We start from the raw sequence: 17,729 nt of genomic DNA, 5'->3' as shown, positions 1-17,729 counted from the left end.
GATAAGTTGTTATGGCTGTATTGCCGGAACGATAGGTTATATCCCTTGGAATAAGGGGAGGAAAAAATAAAGTGCAGAAATTAAAATTGGATTCCCAGGGCTCCTTCCCCTTTTTGTTTCAACCAGTAAACTTCAATTTTCAAAGCATCAGGAGGCTTTTTATTTGTTGTTTTAGCCAAGAGAATATTTCAGTAAATGTTCCTAATGGCAACCATGCACTTTAAATGGCTACCAGACTAGCATTGTCGGCTGTCTATACCATGTACAGGAGCGAGACTGTGTTCTCTGTGAGAAAGCCATCGACAGACGTGTTTGTCGGTAGCTTAATAATAATCTTTATTTTTATATAGCGCTAACATATTCCCCAGCGCTTTAAAGTTTGCACACATTATCATCACTGTCCCCGATGGGGCTCACAATCTAAATATCTCTAAGAGAACAAGGTGATTGGCTGTCCAAAATCGGATATGCCTGATTGACGTCTTTTCTGACCATCAGTTGGCCGGCGCCCCTGTACACTGTCTGTCAAGCCCATCGATATCGGCAGGTTTGGCAGACATTAGTTTGTCCATTGGAGTATTTAAGGATGCTTTTGCGCTGATCAATAATTGGCAACGTTCCGGTCTAAAAAGTTAGCTTGATAACCCTATGCTTACTGTATATTCATTCTGTTCTGTGACGTATAGAGAAGAAGCTGAATGATTATATCGGTTTGCTGGATAATTTTCTCTAAGGCTATGTGCCCATGTATGCAGTAATCGCCTGAGAAAAACCAGACTCCTTCCCAGGAAATCTGCGTTTTTTTCGCGGACTTTTCCGCAGCATCCGAATACAATGAAATCCGCAAATTTTCTGCAAAATTAATGAACATGCTTCGTTTTTTTTCCGCTGTGTGTTTTTTTTGTGGAAAAAAAAGCATCATGGGCACAAAAATTGCGAATTTCATTCTAATAGGATGCTTAATGTATGCGTTTTTTTTAAGCGTTTTTGCTGCGGAAAAATGCAAGAAAAACGCGAAAAATCCTGAACGTGTGAACACAGCCTAAAACTTGCAATTTAGTAATTGAAATCCCTAGGTTTTGCATGAATGAGTCCAATGGGCGGTTCTACGTTTGATTTATTGCTGTTCATGCACAGTCACAGAGGGTAGACTGTCAATCACCGAGTAGGACCGCCCACTGGACTCCTACACATACAGTGCATTTTGATTAATAAAATGCAAGTTTTACCAAAATTTTGACGCCATAATCCTAATCAGCTCTTCCTGCTCTTAAACATCCTGCCTGCAGATGACATGGTGTTTTTAACATTACCGGTTCCCTTTTAAGCTTTCTTAAAAAAATCATTGTTCTCGGTAGCACTTTGAGCTTCCGAGAACCACCGCAGCAGCTCATGCGTGCAGTATTGGAACAAAGCTATTAGATGAGTGCCAATCGGCGGTCTTCAAAATGGATATGGCTCAGACAGTTTAGAAAAGTAAAATTGACTATTTTCTGTAAAGGCTTTAAAGGGGTTAGCTCCTTTACAATCTCTATGACGCTTTTAAACTGGTGTCTTCATATAGAAACCCCAAACCCCTCTAACATCATACCGCAGCACCCCCCTTCTAAGTCGTATGCTGGATCCAGTGTAAACGCGGTGTCCACTTCTGTCCTGGTTCACATGGTGGCCGTCATGCGACTTACCCACAGGAAGGTAAAGACTAGGACAAAGCAGTGGGGGCGGCCTAAATGGCGTGACACTGGCAGCCCACCCGATCCATGGGAAGGAAGGGGCCTAGAACAGGAGCGCTGCCATAAGAAATGCAGGCGGTTATGGATTTCCCAGAAAGCGTGTTTACTCTGGTCTAAACTTCATTTTAGATGGCATTGCAGTCCAAGCACAGGATGCTAAAAGAAGATTGGGAATACTATAGACAAAGGATGTTTATTGAAGACCACGTAAGGCCGCCACCATTGCTTTCACTGTGCTTTGGAATTGACTTTCATGAAGCAAAATCCTCTTTGGGGGAGGGAATAAATTGAGAATAAACTCTGTGATGGCAACCTCCTCTCTGCTGGGTTATCTGCTTGGTTCTCTCCGGCCCTGGCCGTGTGCTCTTCTGCTTTCCTGAAATTCATGTTGCAAAAAAAAAAAAAAAAAAGCAAAATAAGAAATGTCTCCAGCTGGAGGCAGGTGTCCTGTAAGTCAGGGTCTGACTCTTTAATAAGTAGGTTGAGTTTAGTAAACCAGGGTCTCGTCCAAAAGAAAGTCTCCCACCTGCAGACAGTCCTGCTGAAATCCAGTCCTGCCAAATTACTGTTGGGCATTAATCCCATTCTCTGTGCTTCTTTCTGTGCTTTTGGCCCAGGTGTTTCCTTACAGTAGGTCTGGTTTGTGTATGGTATTTATTATTTTATTTATTTTTTTTTTTACTGCATTTATCATCTGCGTCCAAATCCTTGTCATTACCACCATAGGGCTGGGGCTACATGGCGACTTTGGTCACGCTACAGCATATAAGGCGTGCAGTCGAAAAAAGTGTGCAATTTCCCCCCCCCCCCCTTCAAGTTGCTTTTCTTTTTTAAGTCTACTCTTGAGAACTAGTTTATTGCAGAGCACTTGAAAATTCTTTTTATGTATCTGAACAACATTTCCATCGAGCTCAATTAGAAAAGCCATTTGCGATCTGTGACTCCATGTTTTTTTTTGTTTTTTTTTACTGTCGCAGTTGCAGTAAGTACCGCTGCACTCTATACCTATGGTGCCACATTGCTGTCTTGGTGTTGCACAACCAAAGTGGCCGTGTAGCTTTACCGTAACCAGTCAAATTAGAAATCCTGATTGTTTGTCTATCTGTTCTTGTCCTAATGTCATTCACGTCAGTCCCCGTTTTCTTTAAAACCATTGCTCCGCAGTGACGCTGTGCCGGTGGGCGTCACCGCGGGCCACCGCACAGGAGCTGATGGCTTAGCACCCTGTTCTGTTTCATGAAACTTCATGATGGGGATATTATTTTTTTTTTTTTAATTTTCATCCCCAGTTAAACAACAAGAAGGCGTTAACTGGTGAAAATAACTTCGCAGACAAAATGAGACACATGCTGTCAACGCGGATGTGCATGTCCGACTGTCCGAACTGTAACTACAGGAGGAGGTGGGTTTATTGCTGTCGGTATAACCATGGACTGCTGCTTGATACAAATCCCTGGAAAGTTGCTAGACCAAAGAGAGAATGTTATAAACACTCCTGTATATGACGCCTTGCATAACCCATTGCTTGCCGCTAATTTGTATGCATGACAGTCTTTGCAGCTACGAATTATGGAGCGTGTGTAGTGTCTCTGTTTTGATTATCGCCTTCTCACAAAAAACAACAAAAACCGTTAATTATTTTTTTCTCTGACTGTACACTGTCGTGTCTGTGTTCTTAGGTGCACCTGCGATGACTGCAGCCTGTCTCACATCCTCACGTGTGGCATCATGGACACCCCCATTACAGATGATATCCACCTAAACCCATTGCCACTACAAGTAGACGCCACTCCAGATTATCTGTCGGAGATACACCCGCCCAGCATGTCCTCCGCCAGTTCAGGTTCTGGTCCCAGTTCTCCCATCACTATCCAGCAGCATCCCAGGCTGATCCTTGCAGACAACGGCTCTGCACCCACGTAGTGAGTTCTTAGTATGCATGTGTGGTTAATGTTGTGCACTGTATCTATTACGTATGTATATAAATATATGTCTGTGTGCACGCACGCTCACACACAAACTATATATGTGTATATATGTGCTGATCGGCCAGCGCGATACTGGAAGTCGGGTTCCCTTTGCAGCTTATTCTGTAAGCGCTATAATTTGCCAAGTAAGAGGGAGCCAGAACAAATTTGCCCAACTCTAGTCAAAATCCATGTTAAATTTCTCAGTAATGCGCATTAAGCTATACTTGTTATATTCACTGGGATATGCATCCCAAAACTGCAAAGCTCCCCCCACTCACGTCAATTTTATGTCTTCCCTCCTCCAGATTTACATGGCTTACATGGACGACACCTGGGCCCGAGAGATGTTTTCTCTATGGGTTACAAGATCAAATTTGTCGCTCTGCTCCTAAACAGGTTCTTTCCTTCATTGCCTCTAAAAGCTCGACCTCCAGTGCTTTTATCTTTTTTTTTTTTTTTTCTCCTCCCCCAGCCATCCACATTCTTAAGGGGTTGTCCACTACTAGGTCAATCTCTTTTCATGCCCCACGCTTGGCCCCAATAAAATGAAAAAGCCTATAGTCTGCTCCTGTGACAGCATCATTCCCTCAGTGTCGGCACTTTCTTCCCCTGGGGCTCTTGTACGGTTGTTGTCAAAAGTGACCCCAGCACCCAATCAGTGCTGGCATCACTGTCCTCGCCTCTTGTTGAATTGAACCGCACGGGAGCCCCGGGGAGAACAAGTGCTGACACCGTTGGAACAGCATCGGTACAGGAGGTGAGTATAAGCTTTTTTAATTTTATCGGGGCCAAGTGTGACAAGGAGTTGTCCAAGTAGTGGACACTTATTTAAGCTCCAAAGAGTCATTGTTGCCTGTTCATCATTTTCTAAGAAAAGGCGACTTGATCAGGCACATTTTTGACCTAAAAAGACAGTAGATTTTTGAGGGTCTGAAGATTTGACCTTTTATACCTGCGGTCTGTGGTGCGATCACTGGAGCTAGAAGAATTCCTCTTTGTTAGACACACATGATCCGTATCTTCATATCCCTATTGCAGAGTTCCACCAGTGGTTTCTTAGCAGGCATTTCTCTTCATATCCAGTTTGCCGCACCCTCCTTCAGACAAGCCCTTCATGACGTTCCTCCATGCTAGTAGGGTGACAATTGGCGCTTATCTGGATGATCTGTCGATAAAGACCTCGTCCAGGAAGAAGAATTTGTCCACCCTCCAAAATGCTCTGGATTCTTGGAGCGCTTTGGTTGCATCATCAGACTATAGAAATCATGTTCGACGCTATACTAGCGTCTAGTATTCCTGAGCATGACCTTAAATAACTGGGTGAGTTGAGTTTTCCTCCACCAAACTTTTTTTTTTTTTTTTCTTACAGACTGCCTTTTATTGTACAAAGAACACACGATCCATCTTTTTTTTTTTTAATTTTTTTATCCCCATGATGGTCCTGGGCTGGATGGTTTAATTTTTGGGCAGTACGCTTTGTCTGATTGTATCGCCCACCCTCTATAATATTACATTGTCTCTTCAAAACAAGTCAGTGAACTCTTAGGACCATCTCACCAGTCTCCCTGTTTGAGTTCGCAGAGGCCTTTAGTGGTTGAAAGCCCTGGCTCTACTTCTGGCAGATCCTTCCTTGCTGTTTAATTTCAGATGATGGCAGCCAATGTTAGTCTTTCTTGCTGATGGGAAGGGGTATTCACCAATTATACCACTCCGTCTTTGGCAGAATCCCACCTACAGATCTGTTTGCAGGAACTGTAAGCCATCTTTCTAGTTCTCCCACTTTGTGAGCAGTCTTGCAATCCTGTAAACTCTACTCTCATGGCCTACTCGAACCATTAGAGGGAAGACCCCAGGAGTCTTCACTGGATGGAGCATCATGTTCCATCACTCACCCTGGTCCACGTTCCAAGTGTGGAAAGCTGGGCCTTGGATTTCCACAGTAGAGAACCTTTCTGGATCTGAGAGAGTGAAATCTTTTACAGATGTTCGGCCAGCTACCATCGCTGGGGCCACTTCGATGTAGACCTCTTTGTGTCTTGTCTCAATCACAAGGTCCCAACCTATATCGCTGAATCCCTGAACTAAAGGACCTTTGCAGCAGATGCTCTTGTCACTCCATGAGCAGAATACTCACTGCTCTGTCTATCCCTCCTGATCACCTCCTTCCTCACATTCTCAATTGATCAAAGCGGAGGGGGATCCTAATGGTTCCAGACTGGCTTCTCCAGGCATAGTACTCTGACCTTATGGAGCTGGTCAAAGAAGCTCCATGGCTTTTTCCTTTTCATCATCAACCATCTTTCTCCTGGTCCTGGTCTTCCACCCCACTGTACCGCAGCTGCATTTAAAAGGTTGGCTGTTGAAACCGAGGTTCTGAGATCCAATGCAATTTCTGTCTTCGTTGTCCAGCCCATGCTGATGGCTCATAAATCTCAATATGACAAGGTTTACTGCTATACTTGGAGTTTCTATTTTCACTTGTGAGGACAAAGGATCTTGCATCACAGGGTTTTTCTCCATTCCTAGGATTCTTCATATACTGATTTTTCACAAATATGATACCTTTTTTTCAGGGGGTTGCTCCTTCTGCCCCTCTTTACGGACACTTGGTGAAATCTTGGGACAGTTTTAAAGAGGTTGTCCTGTGAGCAAAAGACATTTTAATTAATCTTGGAATATTAATAAGTTTAACAATTGGATGTCTTAAAATAAATTGTGTTCCTGTGTTAAGACGTTTATAAATGTGCCCATACAGTCTTTTTGGCTGTGTCCAACCATGTAGAGCTGCTCCAGTGCATACTACAACTCCTGGCCAGGGGAGGAATAAGAATATACAGACACAGCAGGGGCTTGCAGCTACGTCTTTTTGTAATAGATCATGTTTCCCTGCCTGTTTTATCACAGGAGCGAGGTGTTTCTGCTGTTTTTCCCCCTCTGAGGTCATCATAAAATTGCTGACCATATCAGCTCAGTATCCACCGTCACTCAATGACATGATTTATGATGAGCTCAAAGGGCTGGGGAGATAGTGGTGGTTTTAGGGCATCCCAGTAATACTGAGTTACAACACCACTGCAGTATTGGTAGTTTGTGTATGACGTCTCCTATCTAATTCAATATAGCAGTCATCCATAAAATTTGGGATATCGGCCTACCTATGAGGCTTTATTAATGGGTGAACTTAAGTTAACTGGATCATCTTTGTTTAAAGCGGTAGTGATGATGAAGATGGTGCCCCCTTATCAGCAAAATTTGCTGATATTTACCCCCTGAACAACTACGATGACGTGGAAGTCGTCGCCAACATGAATGGTATTCACAACGAGTTCAATGGCGGTGGAGAAAACATGGCGTTGAAAGACGAAGTAGGTGACTTCCTATGGCACCCGGCATCTCTCTCGTCTTTCATAGAAATGTAAATTGTCATGGTCTCTGCTTTACAGTCTCCTTCAGTGAGCAGCACAAGCAGCAGCTCCTCAGAGGCGGACGATGAAGAAGCAGATGGCGAGAGCTGCGGTGAGCAGCCAGACATGTCAAAAGATGACATTCATGTCGGGAAGAGGTCACCTCGAAAGGAAGGCGCAAAGGTGGACAGCCCCCCTCCATCATACCTCAGCCCACAGGTAATCCAATACTGATTCTTACTCTGTAGAGTAGGGGTGGGATGTTATACACTGGAGGGTGAGGAAGTTGGCTGAGGGTAATGGGGCCGGATGGTATACATCGGGGACTACGGAGAAGGATGTTGTACATCAAGGACTACGGTGAAGGATGTTATACATCGGGGACTACGGTGAAGGATGTTATACATCGGGGACTATGGGGTCGGATGTTGTTGGACACAGTGGACTATGGGGGCCCGAAGTTGTTGGACGCAGGGGACAATGCAAGGGCATTGATTTAGACACTTGAATTGAGTGATTAACAGGGGTTTTCCCATATTTGTAAATGTACAGAAGAAAAACAATTCCATTCACTGACAGCAAACAGATTTTAAATTTTAATAACATTAAACCGTTAAAGCACAAATATATTAAAGCGTTCAGATCAAAATAATACAATAATTCAGAAGACAACCGTTAGTCCAGACACATACATTGGAGTGATCAGCTGATCAAGCCCAGTCCTGGGGCTGGTATCCCTGGTAATCAGCCGAGTTTGCCCATCAAACTCAGGGGGTTAGCAGCCAGCCATTATTTTAGGCCAACATTCAGCCATACAGGTAGTACAAGGAAAGCTCTCCTAGCTCACATAAGTGCTCCCCAGTTTGTTTTGATATGACTGTACATAGTGGTGTAATTGTGTTTTGTATTGTAGGTGGATACTATACCAAATACTTGCGAGTGTCATGTTTGTAAGCAGGAAGCTTCTGGCCTTTCTCCGTCTGCACTGGTAGCTGGACGTCTCCCGATTGGACATCAGTTTGTTAATCCTGACAAGCCAGCGCACCCAGCACTTCACCTCTACCCCCATATACACGGACATTTACCCTTACACACAATCCCCCACCTGCCCAGACCTCTCATCCATCCCACTCTCTATGCTTCCCCGTTTGCACACAGTAAGGTAAGTTTTGAGGCGTTGAACTTTGCGCTCTTCCATCCCGCTAAGCCTATATATTGCCCTTTTACTTTTGTGCTTGGGTATATGGCTCCTATTAACACTTGCATTTTTTTTTCTTTTTTTCTTAGGCCTTGCCACCCACAACCGTACAGAATCACACCAATAAGCATCAAGTGTTCAATGCCTCCCTACAGGATCACATATACCCAACCTGTTTTGGCAATTCTCCCGAGTGGAACAGGTCAAAATTTATAAGTTTATGGAATTCAGAAATGATGAACGAGAAAAACTGGAGTCCAACGTCTTTTTTACCCGACCCCTTGGCAGGTAAATATGGCAGTATGGCAGTAAGTATCCTGCGCAGAGAGCAGTCGAGAGTTTCACCCTATAAGAGATGAGCCAAAGTGACGCTGGTTTCTTCCTTTGCTTAGGCATTAGTGATGAGCGAGCGTGGTTGGATAAGGTGTTATCTGAGCATGCTCGGGTGCTAAACGGGTGTCTTAGGCATGCCCGAACAATTTTTTTGAATCCCTGCAGCTGCATGTCTCGCTGCTGTTTGATATCCACAACACATGCAGTTATTGTCTTTGTTAGCCAATCCCTGCATGTTTTGTGGCTGTCAGAACAGTGGCGAGACATGCTTCTGAGGAAATTTGAACATATTTTTTGACCATGCCGAAGACTCTCGGTTAGCACATGAGCATGCACAGAAAACACCTCAACCAACCACGTTCGCTCATCACCATTAGGCATCCCTCCACCACAGACACATTGCAAAAAAAAGTGTACTGTATGCATGGTGTATTTCTCTAGTCGCCTTCCACGACAGCTACATCGGAGGATGTAGCTATCATGGAAGGTTCCTAGAAACCGAATTACCGGTAAGTCTAATTCTATTATTTTGTGCCTTAACGCCATCGATGCAATTAAATAAAGGCCAAAGTAAAAAAAAAAAACAAAACTCCTGGTCTGTCTGGTAAATGGTGGGGTGGGGCTATAGCAACATTAAAATATGTACTGGGAAAGGCTCATGAAGTATACTTTTTAGGCTGAGGTCCCCCATACACAGCCAAATTTGGTAGGATTTTCTGACCATCTAACTAGTATTGAGGATCTCCCATAGGAACAGGCTGTTGAATTTAACAGCGATTGTCCTGATTGCTAAGGATATAAGTAGGCAGCAATTCTCTGAGTACTGTGGCGCTCAGCCGAGCATTCCTGTGTGTAGTGGGGACGAGAGAGAGACGTGTCAGCTGAAAGATTGGACAATAGCTATCTAATGTGCATTGCCAGCTTAAAGGAAATGTGTCATCGGAAAGTGAACCTTTGTGTTAACCAGCTGTTATCTTTATACGTTTTTATTTATATTTGCTTTGCACTGATGCGGGGTAGATGCCCCGAAACACGTATCTGCAAATGGAGTATCTGCTTTGGATTTTATCTGGAGTCATTTGGCAAGGGTCCATATTGACTTTTAGGATTGCTTTTCTTCCAGTAGGTGGCACTAGAGTGCTGGTCCACTTCTTCTCTGTAGAGGCAATTTGCATATTTGATTTGCCAGAGGAGCATTGCATGGCCTATAAGTCTCCTTACACTGTCATGTCACTTTCCACAAGGAAAGCCTATGTATTTTTTAAGAATTGTTGTCAATTTTTAATATGGCAATTTAAAAAAAACAAAAACAAAAAAACAATTCATAATTTTAAAATTTTCACACTGGCCACTGGGGCTTTTTATCGTTATTTTCTGTCCTTTTTAGGATTTTTTCCTTCCCATCAGAGGCAGGATTGCAATGACTAACGCCTCTATACGCAGCTAGGATCCACCTATCTCAATACGTGGTCACAGCTCACCTCCTCCCTCTCCTTGCCTGCATCCCTCCCTATCCGTGCCCTCTCGCATTAGATGATTAAATACAAAAAAAAATAGGGTTGGAGTCTGTGCTTTGCTGCTAATGTTCATGTGAATTTCTTGAAAATGGAAGTTGGAGAATAAAAAAACCCTTACTAGCTTGTGTGGAAATTGCTACATTTCAATTTTTTTGTCTTTTTAATACAGATTTTGATAAGGGGGGAGAGACATTACCAAAAATGGACAAAAAAGAATACATTTAACAGAAAAAGCTGATTTAAACAATGGCTTATTTTTTTATCTTATTCACCTCCTCCCCCCTTTCTCGCTTTCCAGGAGGGGATATATTAGGTCCAGCCCTCCCAGAAATTAGACCAGAAACACTTCCCACCACATCCAGCAATGAGACGACAACAGCATCGGATGTTAAAGAGAAGAAAAACACTGCCAAAAAGAAATGTCTATATAATTTCCAGGATGCCTTTATAGAAGCAAATAAGGTTGTAATGGCAACCTCGTCCGCAACGTCATCCGTTTCCTGCACAGCCACGACGGTACAGTCTAGCAGCAACCAGTTCAAAGTGTCATCCAAGAGGCCTTCTTCTATCGGTGAGTGAGGGAGCGTATACTTGTCTACAGACATTGGCCCTCACACCTGTAAGCCACAACTGTCCACTGTTTTGTTTTAGCTTTTAATATTTTTCTCCCCTTCACTTATCAGTGACTTATATTTGCTTTGCACTGATGAGGGGCAAAGACCCAGAAAGACGTGTGCAAATATCTATTACAGAGTGGGCTCATGAGCGGAGACTAAACAAATACAGCTCAGGTGCCGACTCTGTTATACAGCCGTCACCCGACATTAGCTCCAGTTGCACCAATTTAACCTTTTGAATGCCATTGTCACTATTGACAGTAGAATCTAGGAGGTTGGAAAGAGCTGTCACCCATCGGCCACAGCCTTATAGCAAGAGGCAAACTAGAATCAAATATAAAAGTGTAATTATGTGCATATAAATTTAGTATTTGCTGAATTGCCTGAAATAAGAACATGTCAATATTTTTCCCATACACTGCAATGGAGAGGGAAGAAATTGGCAGGATTACTGTTTGGTGGGCAAATCATCAAAAAGTAAAAAAATAAACAAAATTTGAATAAAGGGAACACAAGGTCAAATGTACCAATAAAACTATAGTTCATGCAGCAAAAAAAGACACAACTTTATTAATTGAAAATTAAAAGTGGTGGCTGTCAGAGTATTTGAAAAAGGGATTTTTAGGTCCCCTGTCTGCCTGCTGCAGTTTTTTTTATTTTTTTAGTTTATTTTGTTTAATTAAAAAAAGCACTCTTCCTAACTCACCCCATGTTTGTAACACAAGTGAAAGGTGAAAGAGTGGTGTGTTTTTTTTTTTTTTTTTTTTTTTTCTTCCCCATGTACAACACTTGAGTTTATCTCACCCTTCCCAGGTGCAGCACAGAGTTTCTGTGGTTGCTCCCTGCATGTAACTACAGCCGGGGGATCTGTAAAAAATGCAGCAAACATGTATAAAACAAAACTCAGAAAATGAATGGCAAAATTGCTGTTTTTCTTCCTCATTCCCAGCCAATTTGAATTTTCTTTTTAATTAGCTTTAATGATGAAAATATAAAGTTAAGGGTCTTAGAAGAAGTGGAGGAAATTTGCCACTAGATGGCGCTGACAACATTCTTTTATGCATTGAACGCAATGCCTTAAAGGGAACCTGTCACCCCATTTTTCGTCCATCAGCTGCCGACACCGCCATCAGGGGCTTATGTACAGTATTCTGTAATGCTGTAGATAAGCCCCCGATGTAACCTGAAAGATAAGAAATAAGAGTTATATTATACTCACCCATGGGCGGTCTGGGTCCGGTCCGATGGGTGTCGCGGTCCGGTCCGGCGCATCCCATCTTCTAATGGCAATGTCCTCTTCTTTGCATCCCGTTGCGGCTCCTGCGCAGGCGCACTGCTCTGCCCAGGCGCCGGGAGAGGTCCTGCGCACTGCAGTATTCTGCTCTGCCCTGCCCTCAAGTCGCGACGGGAAGCAAAGAAGAGGATGTCACCGTTAGAAGATGGGAGGCATCGGACCCAGACCGCCCCTGGGTGAGTATAATATAACTCATTTTTCTTATCTTTCAGGTTACATCAGGGGCGTATAGCAAATGTGGTGCCAATATTTAAAAAGGGGACAAAAACTGAACTTGGAAATTATAGGCCAGTAAGTTTAACCTCAACTGTGGGTAAAATCCTGGAGGGTTTTCTAAGAGATACTATACTGGAGTATCTGGAGAAGAATAACCTTATGACCCAATATCAACATGGGTTTACAAGGGACCGTTCCTGTCAGACTAATCTGATAAGCTTTTATGAAGGGTAAGTTCCGGACTGGACCAAGGGAATGCAGTGGACGTGGTGTACATGGACTTTTCAAAAGCTTTTGATACGGTGCCACACAAAAGGTTGATACATAAAATGAGAACAATGGGGATAGGGGAAAATATGTGTAGGTGGGTTAAGAGCTGGCTCAGGGAAAGGAAACAAACGGTGGTTATTAATGGAGCACACTCGGACTGGGTCACAGTTAGCAGTGGGGTACCACAGGGGTCAGTTTTGGGCCCGCTTCTTTTTAACATATTTATTAATGACCTTGTAGGGGGCATAGAGAGTAGAATTTCAATATTTGCAGATGACACTAAACTCTGCAGGGTAATCAATACAGAGGAGGACAATTTTATATTACAGGAGGATTTATGTAAACTAGAAGCTTGGGCTGATAAATGACAAGTGAGCTTTAATGGGGATAAATGTAAGGTCATGCACTTGGGTAGAACGAACAAGATGTATAATTATGTGCTTAATTGTAAAACACTGGGCAAAACTGTCACTGAAAAAGACCTGGGTGTATGGGTGGACGACAAACTCACATTTAGCGGCCAGTGTCAGGCAGCTGCTGCAAAGGCAAATAAAATAATGGGATGCATTAAAAGAGGCATAGATGCTCATGAGGAGAACATAATTTTACCTCTATATAAGTCACTAGTGCGACCACACTTAGAATATTGTGTACAGTTCTGGTCTCCGGTGTATAAGAAAGACCTAGCTGAACTGGAGCGGGTGCAGAGAAGAGCGACCAAGGTTATTAGGGAACTGGGGGGTCTGCAATACCAAGACAGGTTATTACACTTGGGGTTATTTAGTTTGGAGAATCGAAGGCTTAGGGGTGATCTTATTACAATGTATAAATATATGCGGGGACAATACCAAGACCTTTCTAATGATCTTTTTACTCTTAGATCTGTGACTGGGACAAGGGGGCATCCTCTACGTCTGGAGGAAAGAAGGTTTAAGCATACTCACCAATGCGGATTCTTTACTGTAAGAGCAGTGAGACTATGGAACTCTCTGCCATATGATGTTGTAATGAGTGATTCCCTACTAAAATTTAAGAAGGGCCTGGATGCCTTTCTTGGAAAGTATATTACAGGGTATATATACTAGTTACCTTAAGATTGCGTTGATCCAGGGATCTAATCTGATTGCCGTATGTGGAGTCGGGAAGGAATTTTTTTCCCCAATGTGAATCTTACTGTTGCCACATGGGTTTTTTTTGCCTTCCTCTGGATCAACATGTTAGGGCAAGTTAGGATAGGATATGGGTTGAACTAGATGGACTTAAAGTCTCCCTTCAACCTTAATAACTATGTTACTATGTTATCTACAGCATTACAGAATGCTGTAGATAAGCCCCTAATGGCGGTGCCGGCAGCTGATACTCGAAAAATGGGGTGACAGATTCCTTTTGAGCACCTTGGCTCCCTCTAGTGTTGCTGATAGCTATCTTTACTGATGGATGCTACATTTGCAGGAAGACCATTGCTTTTTCATCCTTTCACTTTCTCTGTTATTTCAGGTGATGTATTTCATAACATCAAAGAAGAGCACAGACATCCATCTACGCCGGTTGCACCGAGAAACAGTCCGACAAGCTTAGCAGCTCTTCCCTCCCTATCTCCTGCCACACATTCATCTGCCTCCACTCCACACCATCCAAATATTAATCCTCAGCCCTTTCCCAAAACAGCTGCCACTGCTCCTGGTTTTGTGGATTCTCATTTAGGTTTCTGTCCTTCCACTGCTGCTCCTCCAACGTCTGCTACAGACAGTACGCTCAGTGCACCGCCTAGTGTCTGCAGGTAAGGGAACGCGTGTTATAGAGGTGCAGATGCTCGCTCTTAGCTCCATTCATTTGTCTATTGGACTGCCGGATGGAGCAGAGTCCAGCACTCTGCTTTCTCCAGAGTGCATAGACGATGAATGGCACGGAGGTGCACAGGCTCTACTTCGGCCAGCCGCCGCCTTTTGGTCAGGGAAGAGCAGAGGCACAATTTTCACAAGTTTTACATAAACAACATTTACTTGATTGAGCGGTTTTCAGACTTTAACCCAGAGTGACTTGTGTTCCAGCGATCCAGAATGCGAGGGTCATCGGTGTGAAAACAACGTGGCGTACGATCACCAGCAGTACGATGGGGAGGAGAGTCAGGACGAAGACAGCTGCTCCGAACACAGCTCCAGCACCTCCACATCCACTAACCAGAAAGAGGGCAAATACTGTGACTGCTGCTACTGCGAGTTCTTCGGACATGGAGGGGTGAGGGTCTTTATGTGTATAAGTAGTAATTAATAGTTTTCACTAGTGATGAGCGAACGTGCTCGGATAAGGTGTTATCTGATCATGCTCGGGTGCTAACAGTGTCTTCAGCGTGCTCAAAAAATATGTTCCCGCGGCTGTTCAATTGCCACAACGCATACAGGGATTGCCTAACAAACAGCCAAGAGACATGCAGCCGCGGGGACTCTTAACATATTTTTCGAGTACGCTGAAGACACTCAGTCAGCACACAAGCGTGCTTGGGTAACGCATTATCTGAGCACGTTCGCTCATCACTAGTTTTAACATATTCTATAACTACTACCTTGCCTGACAGCAGTTGTGCCTAGCATGCAACTTTCTATTCACCCTAATCTGAATCGAACTCCCTGCTTTTTTTTTTTTTGTGTAAAGGCTTAGGGCCATAGTTCTGATCACTGTACTCTAAGTTTGGCATTTCTCACCGAAGTGTAGCCATTGATTCAATGATTTAGTGGGTAAATAAAAAAGGTGATAGTCAGTGTGCAAGAATTCACAAGCGGTTGATTTCCTGCAGATATTACTTACGGATTTGTGCAGGTAAAAATCCACAGAGGATTACAGTACAGGCTAGTAGAAATTCTCATCCCTGTGCTGCCAACATTTTTCACATAAAAATTATCACACGAGTTTCATTCCAATGGGGGTGAAATCTGCGACTAATGTAACACACCCTGCATCAGAGTAATCGGCACGTGATCAAAACAGATGGAAGTATATAATAAAAGTCTTGATTGACAGCAATCGGAGGTCTCTGAACTTTGAGCAATTTTATATAAAAATTAAAAGTTTTACATTTCATTTTACCAAATCTGTAATAAACACTTTGCAGAAAGTGCCAACAGATGTTGCTCTTTGAATATGTTCGTACTCTAGCATTTTTTTCGCGTGTGACTTGGTTCATAATACTGTGCTCTGTGGTCTGACACGATCTGATTCCTACTTAAGCCCCCGTCAGCACCAACCAGTAGAAATTACACAGAAATGAGGGAGAAACTCCGTTTACGGCTAACCAAGAGGAAAGAAGAGCAGCCCAAAAAGCCAGAGCAGATCCCAGAAAGGGATACCGGTGTGGTCGACCATCGAAAGGTAGAAGACCTAGTACAGTTCATCAACAGCTCGGAGCCCAAACCAGTCAGCAGCTCACGGGCCGCCAAGCGTGCGAGACACAAGCAAAGAAAGGTAAGCTCCAGTCTGTTCCCGGGGCTCAGCATTACTGTGTACACACACTTGCCTGCTGCCTTGCCTCATGTACATAGGGTCCCAGCTGTTTTTTTACTCTGTGCACCACACACTTTTAAGACCTGTTGTCTGTGCTGGTGGAGCCTCCATGATAAAAACTGGCCTCTGTGGAGGTAGCAGCCAATCTCATCCATGTGGAGGCCAGTTTTTTCCACAGCAATAAATATTCATTAAATCCACAACTTGTACAGTGACATGTAAAAGTTTGGGCACCCCTGGTCAAGATTACGGGGGTTGTGAACGGTTAAGCAAGTTTGAAGATTAAATGGTCTCTAAAAGTGATAGTTACAGATGACACATTTCCTTTGTATTTTAGGCAAAAAGAGAAAAAAATGTTTTCATCTTTCACATTTTAAAAATGACAAAAAGAAGAATGGGCTAATGCACCCTGCCTGGTTAGTAACTAGTTGCACCCCCCCCCCCCTTTTTTTTTTTTTTTTTTTTTTTTTGCAAATATCACAGGTTGTACACACGTTTTTTAGCCAGACAATAGGCCTTCTATTCTTGTTTGAGGGATTTTCTTTGATTCTTCCTTACAGTTCTGTGAGATTCCTGGGTCGTCTTGCATCTTCCGCTATTTTGAGGTCTAGTCATAGATTTTCAATTATGTTCAGATGAGGGGACTGTGAGGGCGATTGTAAAACCTTCAGCTTGCGCCTTATGAAGTAGTCTTATTACTCTGTCGCCTTATTGGGGGACACAGAACCGTGGGTGTTATGCTGCTGTCCACTAGGAGGCGACACTATGCATAATCTGAAAAAGATTAACTTTGGCTCCTCCTCTGCAGTATACACCCCTGGACGGCGTCAGCCTTCTCCAGTTTTTGCTTAGTGTCGCAGGAGGCACACCTAAGATTTTTTACTCCGTCTTTTTCCTGGATTTTTTTTCCAAAGGACTACAGATGAAGAAAAGAGGGTCTCCAGCGAGACTCACGGCATGGCTCCCTCCTCGGTCCCCCATTAGGGGTGCCCGGTTGAGGTCGAGGTGGCTATTCCCCATGTCGCTCCCTCACCAGTCCCTCGGGTACTGGTTCGAGGTCGAGACCCCCCCCTCCTTCATCAGTTCCGTCCGGCTCGAGGTCGAGGCGACGATGAAGCCCCCTGACGGTGACAGCAGCACCCTCCCTAATCCCCCTCTGGGGGTATTAGGTTGAGACACCGCAGGTAGGGCCTGTACCAGGCACCAGGGACCCCAGTCTACCTGTTGGCTTCTTTTGGGACCAGGGGAGGTGCAGCGAGGCAGGGCACTTATCAGAGACCGGGCTCCCTGCGCCCCGGTCTCTGCAGCAATGGCACCCCAAGGGACCCTCCACAGGGCCCCAGTCACATACATGGCCCCACCGCCTGCCCTCCTTTCATTCTGGGGGGGGTCTGGTTTAAATCCGACCCCCCCGACCGCGCTGTCCTGGAGCCCTGCTGGGCAGGAGACTTCAAATTTAGGCCGTGGCTTCGGCCTAGCCGAAGTCGCCGCCCCATTCCCGCCCCCCGGATGACAAAAATGACTGACAAAAATGACACTGTAGTGTCATAGAAGGGGCGGATAGAGGCAGGATGGGAGCACTTTTACATGGCCCAGCGCGCCCTTTTCCAGCTCTCCGCCCCCTTCCCTCTCCACCTCAGAATCCGGTGGCCATCTTGCTGCACCTGGGGGAACGCAGC

General features: G+C 44.2%; 1 protein-coding gene across 1 annotated transcript in view; it reads left to right on the top strand.

Moving 5' to 3' along the window:
- FAM193A (family with sequence similarity 193 member A) overlaps window positions 1–17,729 on the top strand; it is a 129,909-nt gene that overhangs the window by 62,282 nt on the left and 49,898 nt on the right. Inside the window, exons 9-19 of the mRNA XM_073574466.1 lie at window positions 1,863–1,940; window positions 3,023–3,135; window positions 3,413–3,655; window positions 6,915–7,068; window positions 7,147–7,326; window positions 8,021–8,269; window positions 8,395–8,593; window positions 10,454–10,726; window positions 14,050–14,332; window positions 14,604–14,790; window positions 15,778–16,011. Of these exons, the coding sequence (XP_073430567.1) occupies window positions 1,863–1,940; window positions 3,023–3,135; window positions 3,413–3,655; window positions 6,915–7,068; window positions 7,147–7,326; window positions 8,021–8,269; window positions 8,395–8,593; window positions 10,454–10,726; window positions 14,050–14,332; window positions 14,604–14,790; window positions 15,778–16,011 (2,193 nt within the window). The remainder of the gene's footprint in view (window positions 1–1,862; window positions 1,941–3,022; window positions 3,136–3,412; window positions 3,656–6,914; window positions 7,069–7,146; window positions 7,327–8,020; window positions 8,270–8,394; window positions 8,594–10,453; window positions 10,727–14,049; window positions 14,333–14,603; window positions 14,791–15,777; window positions 16,012–17,729) is intronic.

This window comes from Dendrobates tinctorius, unplaced genomic scaffold (assembly GCF_039654945.1).
Source record: "Dendrobates tinctorius isolate UK_male_01 unplaced genomic scaffold, ASM3965494v1 ptg000039l, whole genome shotgun sequence".
Taxonomy (NCBI): domain Eukaryota; kingdom Metazoa; phylum Chordata; class Amphibia; order Anura; family Dendrobatidae; genus Dendrobates; species Dendrobates tinctorius.
Note: the sequence above shows the minus strand (reverse complement) of the source record. Positions and strands in the feature narration are given on the sequence as shown.